This window comes from Cryptotermes secundus, unplaced genomic scaffold, assembly GCF_002891405.2.
Source record: "Cryptotermes secundus unplaced genomic scaffold, Csec_1.0 scaffold150, whole genome shotgun sequence".
Lineage (NCBI taxonomy): Eukaryota > Metazoa > Arthropoda > Insecta > Blattodea > Kalotermitidae > Cryptotermes > Cryptotermes secundus.
In genome coordinates this window covers 309,578-320,656 of record NW_019729898.1, presented here as the reverse complement: position 1 = coordinate 320,656, position 11,079 = coordinate 309,578, and the positions used below count along the sequence as shown (strand labels likewise).

The 11,079-nt window shown below is 40.9% G+C and overlaps 1 protein-coding gene across 3 annotated transcripts in view; it reads left to right on the top strand.

Moving 5' to 3' along the window:
- The window catches only part of LOC111865718 (cyclin-dependent kinase 12), a 73,325-nt gene that overhangs the window by 6,206 nt on the left and 56,040 nt on the right, over window positions 1-11,079 (top strand). For all 3 annotated transcript variants that reach the window (XM_023853950.1, XM_023853948.1, XM_023853949.1), the window contains 4 exons: window positions 1,476-2,842; window positions 6,266-6,550; window positions 7,299-7,462; window positions 9,505-9,701. In XM_023853950.1, the coding sequence (XP_023709718.1) occupies window positions 1,476-2,842; window positions 6,266-6,550; window positions 7,299-7,462; window positions 9,505-9,701 (2,013 nt within the window). The remainder of the gene's footprint in view (window positions 1-1,475; window positions 2,843-6,265; window positions 6,551-7,298; window positions 7,463-9,504; window positions 9,702-11,079) is intronic.

Genomic DNA, 11,079 nt, shown 5'->3' with positions numbered 1-11,079 from the left:
TAATGATTTTGTGATGTGACCTACCAATTGCACATTGCTGCTGTCTCTGCTCTTTGCATGTCAGAATATGGCCATCCGACAGTTGAACTGCAAAATGAAGGACCATACCTTTTTGTGTGTGTGGTTGAGTGCATGAAGGAAAGGATAACATTCATAGTCCCTTTATTTTGTACCTCTGTTACACAGATTAAAGCTGTTGCAAATGCTGGTGTTGAGTAAACAAATGTGGTGATACAAGGAGTTCAGTTTTTCTATAGACTAACTGGCTAGAAATTTTTTCACCCATGCTTATTCACTGCTGAGCTTTGCTTTGTCACCTGCTGGCATATCTCAATAGCATGGTTAGTTGACCTTGAGGTACATACAAATACAGTTCATGGTGTTGTGAAATATGGTGTTCAAAAATTCATATTACTGTTGAACAGAAATATTAATATATGTTGCCTTTTGCACAGCATTCTTCATGAGGGATGTGCTGTTGAAAATTTTGTAGGAAGTATCCTGACAGTACAGTGGCCTATAAATCAGTGATTTAGAATATTGTGACTAAATTATGTTCTATGGGATCAGTGCTGGACAAAAGTAAATCTCAAAAAAGGCTGTACTGCTGAAGGAATATTTGAAGACTTTGGTACTGTATTGAAGATAAGTCTAGAGAAGCTTATATTTTGGCTGTTCAGTGTAGATTGGAAATATGTACAGTTCATCATGGTACAAAGTTATTAGAGTTACAGTCATACATAGTATTTTGCCTCCAGACTGCAATGCAAGAATTCAGTACTGAAGATGGTTTCATGAATTAGTATTCAGTGGATTTCTTGACCCAGAAATTATATCTTATTCTGATAAGGCATGCTTCACTTTAGACTCAAAATAGCAGATACTGGAGGGCAGAAAATCCTTATGCTGTTTATGAAGTGCCATTTCATGATTTAAAGGTTGGAGTCTGGTGTGCAGTTAGTGAACAAGGGATAATTGAGGCCATGTTTTCATGAAACGATGCATTCTGAACATTATGAAAGATTGAATCAGTCCCCCTTCTTTGTTCACATGACTGAAGAAAAATTGTACAGGCATTTTATGCAAGATGATGCAAGGGCACAAAACAATTCCGTTGATACGTTAGATGAAGTCTTCAGCAAGCAAATCAAGAATACTTCCTTAGCTGTGGGGAACAGGTGTAATGTTAAATTACACCTTGTAGTTAGAACATGACCATTATTTAATTCATTGTGTGCTAATAACAAGTGTGACTGTGGGCATATTGAAAATTCAAAGAGCTATACCCCAAGTCTCACTCAACCTTTTCCCCTTTATCATTTTGGTCATTGAAAATGAGTTCAAAAACATTTTATTCCACTTAAAGAAAGGCACAGGAAGCTGAGGTAAAATATATCAAATGAACTATATATATTTTGTATTATAGTGACAGGAACAGAGCAAGGTAATAATATTTTATTAATTTCATGTTACAGAATACGTCGCATAGAGCCACGCTCTTTGACTCGTTCACGTAGTCGTAGTATTCAGCGCTGGCGCCGACCATCCAGGTCTCGATCACGATCCCCACACATGTCTCGTAACAGCAGGCGTTGGAGTCGGTCACCAAGCTACACTGTGGTGCGTGGTCCCACATCACGTGTTCGCAGTCGCAGTCGTAGTCGCCCTAAGGCATTAAAACGTGCTCGCACCCGCAGTCCTCTACTGAGACCAAGATCTCGCAGCCCATCTTCAAGGCAGCGTTCACGAACCCCAAAGGCATTGAGGTCTCATAGTCCAAGAACTCCACCGAACAAACACTCCAGATTACGCTCAAGAAGTCCTGTGAGGAGTCCTCATTCTCCTAGGAGCCCTATCTCATCTTCACATGCTCCAAAAGTCAAAGATCTTGGCCTTGCTAAAATGAGTGAGACAAGTTTGTTTGCAGAATTGGTGAAAGATAAAAATATGAGAGAACTGGCAATGAAACGTTTGGCAGCCATCAAAGAAAAGAAGAAAGAAAATAAAGACAGTGAACCAGAGGAGTGTACACCTGTGAAAGAAGTAACTAGCACAGAACCTTCACAAGTAGTTCCGGTGGATATTGGTCAGAGCACATATATTACACCTTCTGATGTGAACAATATTCCAATACCTTGTAGTGACACTGTGCAGTCAAGTCAAGCTGGCTATACATCAGTGCCAACACCAGCAAATTTTATATACCCCCCTCCAGCAGCAGTGGCAGCAGCAGTAGTAGTGCCAAACACTCAAGTTCCTCCTGTCCTGCAGCAGGTTCCAAGCAGTGTAATACCAGTGTCTTCTGCCATCATACCAACACATCAGCTTCAAGTTACTGCACCACCACCTTCCAGCTATCCAAATCTATCATCAGTGTCAACTCCAGTTAGTAGTTCAATAATGGCGATGGGGTCAGGACAGCAGACAGCTGTGAAAATTACTCCACCCAGGACCATTATTACTATACCTGATAATAGTATGGACATATCTCCTGTTCATGAAAACTCTAATGATGCCTCATTATCAAATAGTGCTCCTGATGTGATACATATAGATCCAGAACCCCCAGAAGTAAAAACATCTGTTAGTGAACCTGTTCTCATTAAACCAAAACCAGTTAATATTGTTGAGATTGAAGTAAGCAAGCCTACCGTAGCAGAAGTTACACCATCAGTATTGAAACCAAAAAGCTTAACAAAGCTGCCAATGCCTCCTGGGATTCGACAAAGTGACTTTGAGAGTATTGATTCACCTCCGAGTCGCTCACCTAGCCCTGAGCCAGTCATCAACAAACATAAAACTCCGCCAAGGAAAGGGATCAGGGATCTTCCTATGCCACCAGGTGAGTGTTTTAGTATAATTATAATAAGTAAAGAAACTCTTCCAGATTCAGCCATTTTACATGCCTTATACTGATTAGATCAGCTTAAGGTACTTGTATTGAAACTGCCACAGCTGAAGAGATTGGCCAATTAGTATCTTAGACCAGCTTTTCTGTCAATATAATCATCAAAAGTGACATACAAATGCCTGGAGGAGAGGAGAGACTTTCACATGACCACATCTGCAGGCATTTGAAAGTTATTTGAGGAAGTATTGTTGGATTTTCTGTGGAACTGCATTTACCCACAAGCAACCTTGGAATTTCTGGGTGGTAGTTCATTGGGGGTGCATGGCAGTCAAGGGTTAAAATTGGTTAAAAATTTATATTTTAATTCACTTAGGATTTGGGCTATTATACTAAAGGCATAACTAAATCAATGCAGCAGGGTCTGCGAGAAATTGTTTTCACTGAATTTCAATTAAATTCCCAACAGTATATTATTTTGGCATATAGACTCATTGCTAGGCAACAACCATGAAATAAGTGGCTGTACAACATCCACTGCTAAGTAATGGTTCTGTTAATGGCCATTGCTAGGCAGTGGCTGAGTAGTGATCATGTGGGAATTGCATCATGTGTGAATACAGTAGAAGAACAATGTTTTCTATACCTTTCATGCTGAGATGTTATAAGCAGGACAAATCTAGAGTTCAGTCAGTCAGTCGGTGGAGTGGAGTGATTTGTATTATGACTGAGTGAGAGTGAGTTAGTCGGAGGACTGCTGTGGTGCAGTCCTTGTGAGCTGTTGCTGTTAGAAGCTGATAGTTGAGGCATGGGAACAGTTTGGGAACCCAAAGGATGGGAATGTCCATCGCTGGAAGCCATTATCAGGCAGCGACTGGTGTAGACAGGCTGAGAAGACTTAAATGTGTGCTGTAGTGAATTGCAGAGTGTGAATTAGCAATAGTGCCACAGTTACTTGTAGTTACGAGTTGTGTGTATAAGTGTTCAGTAAATCCAGTTACCAATCCAAACCCCATCTGTAGTCACCCACCATAAAATAGTGACAACTGGCTGCAGAAGTGGAATTGGATTGAACATTACATTGTGTAGTTATATTGCCACACTACAAAGATATAACATATACTGGCACAGCTGCTAGCCGGAATGAATGCCATGGAGGAAAGAATGGAAGCCAAGGTGGAGTCATTGATAAAGAAGTGAAAACTAACGAAGAAAGGGTGGAAGGCAAGATATATGATGGCTAAGAGGAGATGAAGTACCAGGTGGCTTCACTCACCTCCTGGATTCATGTTAATGAAGAAGAGATGAGAGCCAGAGTAAGTACTGTCCAGTATAGGATGGAGGCCATGACAAAGTGCAGTCAAGAAGAAACAGAGGCCGCAGTACAGTCCATCTGGTCCGAGTTAGAAAGGACCATCAGACGCTGGGGGGGGGGAGGATTTCATGTGTTGACCAACAGACATAGGTCCTCTACAAGGAACTCAATGAGAAGATTGATGGTGGACTTACAGACAGTAAAGATGTCCCTCGATACACTGACGAAGAGCCTCCAGAAAACCCTAGCAGACCAGAGGAAGGACTCACAAAGAGCTTGGCCTCATATTCAGGGTTGAGACACAGTCAATGAAGGCCCTGATTAGGTGTAGCCACCCAAGTTCGATGGGATTTTATCACAGTCTGTGTTCTGGCTCCAATTCGAGAAAGTAGCAGAGCACAACTGCTGCATGCGCTTGGAGAAGTCCACATACTTGATCACCACCCTGCAAGGCCGGGCCACCAGTGTGCTACACGGAGTAAGAAAAGGAACAACGTATGAAGAAACCTTTGAGGCCCTGGAGGACTGCTTTTGGGACCAGCAACTTGCTACTGCGTATCGCAGTCAGCTAAAAGTGGGGATCCAGGGTGTTGGAGAATTATTGCAAGAATTTACCACAACCTTCGAACAGCTGGTCCACCACGTGTACCCTGCACTACCTGGGGACAAAATAAGGAGGTAGGCAGGCAGTGTGTTTGCAGACGGGGTAGAAGACCCAGCTATAAATATCCAGCTGCTGCTGGGAGGAGAGAAAATGGTGAATGAGGCTCTCAAGTAGGCCCTCAAGCTGCAGGCCATCCTCCTAGCAGCCAGGCCCCAAAAAACGAGATCATTGACAGTCTGGGGGAGCTGATTGCCCCCAACCGGGAGAAGAGACCAAAGACAACATGCTGGAGTTGTGGGGAGCCAGGCCACTTCCAGGTTAACTCATACCCTACAGGTGGGAGGCAGGAAATGACCAATGCGGGAAATAGGATGAACTACCTCGGAGGGACACCTGGGAACTGGCATGAAGGTCCAAATGGCAACTGAGAAACACCAGAGGCATACAGGAGGGCTGGCCAACCATCGGGAAATGAGCAAGTGCCAGCGGAATAAGGGGAACGCCATCATACACATTAAGACCCCATGATGATGCGCTGTCATGGAATGGGCAGACCCTAGCCTGGTCAAACAGGGCTGGGTTTGTGACAGATCATGCCTCGTGACCGTGGACACTGGAACGTATGTGACTGTTGCCAGGCCCAACATCGCCACCGGATGTTAAGGAAGGATGTATCATGTAGCTAACTTTTGACAGTTGTTTACTGTCAGTGTGGGTTCATCTTCTAACACTTTATGAAAATGGTGGGGAATAAGAGCTATAGTGTGAAAGGCCACTCCATATGTAATAATAGGCTATTTGAATGGCCATGCATATGATTAATACAAGTAATATATATATACACGAGATATGACATAAACACCGTCCCAAGTGCAACAATTTATTGTAGTTCTTTTGTCTTGCCCTCTTCTACACTACATGTTTCGGCCGCAAACGGCCATCATCAGGTGTATGCACTTATGTATGCTTACATATACGAGTGTTTATGGTCTGATTTAAGGTAGGCCTACTGTTAGTTCCTCGAAACTCTAGCCATGGTAGAAGGGTCATACCATCTCTCTCAGAGGAGGGGGAGCAGTCATATCAGCTTACGTCAGCGTGGGTACTACCAGTTTGGAATGTAGTGCCTTGGAGCGTGGTCAGGTGTATAGGACATTGTGTTGTTAGTTGGTCTGCGTAGGAAATGTTTTCTGCTCGGGGAGTAGCTCTGAACATCACCACAGGAAGCATACAGCTTTGCATTCTCCGCAACAGTGTTTACCTTTCCATGCAGCTATAGTTACGAGGCACTAACTATACTAATTGTGGTATTTGCTGAAGGGCTATATGAAGAAACCTCAGTCAAGATAGCCGGTTTCCAGGTGAAGATTTGAGCACAGGACCTCCCAAATATGAAAAAAAAGAGTACTATGCACATGATCATATTGTTTAGTGTAACTAATGTAAAAGATGTATATGTGTTATGCAGATTTCTGTATGTTCACATTGTTTTGGTCAGTTGTTCCTGGGTCAGAAGAGCTTAGTGCAGATGAAGACACAATTTTGACACCACCTCCACCAGTTGTAGTACCTGAGAAACTTCCCAGGTCAAGCAACAGAATCATGCCTCGTCCAAAACTCAAACGGCCTAAAATTCTGCGTCGCCGAGGTTCAAGGAATACTACATCATTGACAGCTGGAGGTAGAAACTGGGGTGAACGATGCGTGGAGGTGTTTGAAGTAATTGCTCAGATTGGAGAAGGAACATACGGCCAAGTATACAAAGCAAAGGATAAGAGATCAGGTAGGATCCTGTAATAAACATAACAGAGATATCCATGATTTATTTAAACCGTCTTGCAGTGCATACACTCATTTATCTCCTTCTTTCCCTCGCACTACATGTTTCGGCATAATAATGCCATCTTCAGGTGCTTACTTATCCACGCCAAACTAGTTCATTGCATGCCTTGTTCTCATATTAAAATAACTAAAATATGTATCTATCATATACATTGTCAAACGTTAAAAATATTAAAATTGTTCAGGATACCACATCGCTACGTCGCACCTCACTACGCCAGTCACGCCCATTCTCCTCTGTTGGAGCACTCCTTCACTATCTTGTGTGTGTTGTGCTTTTGTTGTGTCTTGCTCCTGTGACTGCGTGTGTTATACTGTTGGGCCTCCTGGGTATGTGTGTGTCACATTAATATTATTAATATTTTTAACGTTTGACAATGTATATGATAGATACATATTTTAGTTATTTTAATATGAGAACAAGGCATGCAATGAACTAGTTTGGCGTGGATAAGTAAGCACCTGAAGATGGCATTATTATGCCGAAACATGTAGTGCTAGGGAGAGAAGGAGATAAATGAGTGTATGCACTGCAAGACGGTTTAAATAAATCATGGACTTAAATCAGTGCAACAGGACGCTAAAATATAACATTAATAACAGAGATATACTGATTTTTGCTGAAAATGTTTGAATATATGTTTAAGTATACTGAATTGTTCTCTACACCATCTTTTTTTGTTGACCAGTTGAACTGGTAGCACTGAAGAAAGTAAGGCTGGAAAATGAGAAGGAAGGTTTTCCCATCACAGCAGTAAGGGAAATAAAGATCTTGCGACAACTGAATCATAAGAACATCGTGAACCTGAGAGAAATTGTCACAGACAAGCAAGATGCTTTAGATTTCCGGAAGGTAAGAAATATATGGCTGCACTAAACTTTGTTAATATTCTAGTGGTTTCAGGAGTCTGTAAGTTTGGGTTGCAGTACTTTTTTGATTTGTATCACTATATAATTCATTAGAGTAGGGTGAGGACCACATGTTGAGATGCATCAGTTGTATAGATAGTTTATTCCAGTTTTGTATTCATGTTACAAGTTTGTACAGCATATTATCTAAGTTTTCTTTGGCACCTACGAGGTGCTATCGAGAAGTTCCCAGACTGTTATTTCTGTAACTGCCTCTGTGAAGGAAGATGAGAGGGGAGGCCAAGGTCACACTTCTGCAAGCCTGTCGTATCAGTCTGCCACGTGACACTAGGCTGTGGACACATGTTTTTACACGAGTGTTTTTTTTAACTTTGTGTTTTGTTTTGTCTGTGATGGATGGGAAAATCGAGCAATGTGTCTGCATCAAGGTTTGCGTGAAGCTTGGTAAATCTATTACAGAAACCCTTGAAATACTTCATGAGGCTTTTGGAGAACATTCTTTAAGCTGGACAGCGGTTTTTAAATGGCATTCACGTTTCAAGTCCAGTTGAGTGTCAGTTGAAGATGAGGAATGTTCAGGGCGACCAAGCACCAACAAAACGACAGAAAATGTTGAAAAAATTTGAGAACTCATCCATGAAGACCATTGCCAAACAATCCATGAGCTTGCAGACACCATTGAGATTAGTTATGGAGTTTGCCAGTAGATCTTAACAGAAAATTTGAACATGTGCCACATTGCCGCAAAATTTGTTACCCAGCTCTTGACTAATGATCAAAAGCAGTGGCGCATAAATGTGTGTCTTGACCTATGAAAGAAAGCTAACGAGGACCCAACGTTTATATGTAGGATAGTAACAGGTGACTGAAGTTGGATTTATGGTTATGATCGAGAAACCAATTAACAGTTGTCACAGTGGAAGAACCCAGAATCGCCAAGATCAAAAAAGGTGCAGCAGGTCCGGAGTTCAACAAAGAGCATGCCTTTTTTTTTATGTTTAGGGAATTGTTCACTGTGAATTTGTTCCTCCTATCACTATGATCAACTCTGACTTTTACTCATACTGTGACATTTTGAGCTGCTTGAGAGAAAATATGCAATAAGAAAGACCGGAACTTTGGCACAGCCACAACTGACTCCATCATGACGTGTCAGCTGGCATGTCCCTGAAAACCACAGAGTTTGTTACTAACAACAACGGGGTTATTGTTCCCCATCCTCTCTACTGACTGGACTTAGCCCCCTGTGATTTTGCTTTGTTTCCCAAATTGAAAATGAAACTGAAGGGACGTTTTGAAACAGTGTCTGACATCCAAAGGGAATTACAAGCAGTACTCGACAGCATTAAGGAAAATTACTTCCATGGTGCTTTTGACGCGTGGAAAAAGATGGGATTGCTCTATACATTCCCAAGGAGACTATTTTGAAGAAAATGGGAACCAAAATTTAGTAAGTGAAGCCAGCATTTCTTATTTGACCCAGTCCAGGAACTTTCCTGTGGTCCACGATGTTTGGAACATTTGTACTGAATCTCATGTATCTATAATCTGTCTGCCTGCCCATCAACTTATTAATCATACATAATTAGAAATATTGGGCATGATTGATATTAAAGAAGTTCCATTTATGCAAAAGTTTGCATTGAAGGTTTTCTTGGGAACAATGAATTTGAACACTAAATGAAAGAACACTTTGAATGGAGGAAGTTTAACACAGAGATAGATTCTTAGAGATTTTGATTCTTGTGTATGCATACACATGTATGGAGAGAGGCAATGTCCAGCCTTTCAGCTTTAGATGAACCTGATAAGATTCACATGAGGTTTATCAAGAGTTTAAATTTTTGTTTAAACAGACCTACTTAGGAATACAATCTAAACATTGAGGGGAAATTGAACAGAAACTGAACAGTGGAAGTAAATGATATTTCATGGAAGTTTTGTTAAATTAATTAATCACTTAATTAATGAGTTCTGCTTCCATATAACAGTTGTTGTTTCAAGCTATGCAATTATATATTTCAGGACAAAGGATCTTTCTACTTGGTATTTGAATACATGGACCATGATTTAATGGGACTTCTGGAGTCAGGTATGGTAGATTTCAATGAAGCACACAATGCATCAATAATGAGACAATTACTTGATGGGCTGAACTATTGTCACAAGAAAAACTTCCTACACCGGGACATTAAGTGCAGCAACATTCTTATGAACAACAGGTATGTTGACAAGTTTTAATTCTAACATTATTAGTTTAATTCTAATTTAATTTTCACAGCCAGGCAAAAAGAAAAAAGTAAAGGTGTCCCTGTAACAGACTGTGGAGGCCCATGGGGTTGTGAGACATTGACACTCCCACATTTTGTAACAGTTGGCTCGCAGTTGGCAGTGAGGTTGTCAGCCTTATGTGCCAGCCGCTGTTTACCCCCATGAAGATTCCTGGTACTCATTTCTGTTTGAGGCTGAGTTGACATCAGGGTCAGAGTGTGACTGGAAGGATTAGATCAGTTGAAAAATCCAATGACCTCATTTGGAATTGAACCCAGCATAGTGCCTCAACCATGTGCTACCATGTGCCCCACTTCCATGTCAGGCAGATAATGGAAAAAAGATGCAAATTTGACACAGCCACATGTTTGACTTTTGTTGATATTGAAAAGCCATGTTATAATATAAATAGACAGGAAATTTATGAAATTTTACAAAGATTAAATCTTTCCATAGGACTAATGGATAGAATAAATATGTCTATTACAAATGTGAAAACAGCATGGTCATAAATGGAATAAAATCTTAATGATATCAGACTTTTTGAGGTGTTAATTAGGGAATGATAATGAATGATATTCAACTAACAGAAGGTTTGTGCAGGTGACAACGTATGAGCACTGGGATGAAGTACTTTAGAGGCAAAATTTCATATGGTTTTATGCTGTCTGAGGTTTTTGGATAAAAATATATTCATGAAAGTAATCCAGAGGACAGGAGAGACAGAAAATATTGAATGTTATCATGAAATAAAAATGATTGTCCAGAGTTTCAAATGTATGTGAAGTAAAATGGTGACAAATGGGAGAGTGCAGGAAGTTCGGGGTAGAACACATGAAACTTACTTTCCTAGCCCTAGAAATCTACTGTTGTTAGTGTCATATTAGATAATGTAAGTTTGTAATCTGACAGTGAAATTCACTTTAACCCTGTGCTGGGCTTACATGGCATAAGATTGAATTTTGGTAGATTTTCATTCCATGCAGCTGTAAATATTGTAACGTGTTTTGCGTTACCGAATAGGCCGTAGAGATGGTTAATTGGTTTATTTAACAATCTACAAATAACGGCTACACTTAATTATCACTCAGTTGCGGGGTTTCACACTTTATAACCCTAATCGCATTAATCTGTTAACACTGTTGCGGGGTTTCACACTTTATAACCCTATGCGCAAATCAGTTCGCTCTGCCTTCAGTAGTCTACACGTTGACAGTAGGGGAGCTAGGTATCACTGTATCACACGCTCCCAATTACACAATTACACACACGTCCGGATCTTCTTTCCGCGACGGCTGCTATACTCCAACTTGTAGTCGGCTGACGGTT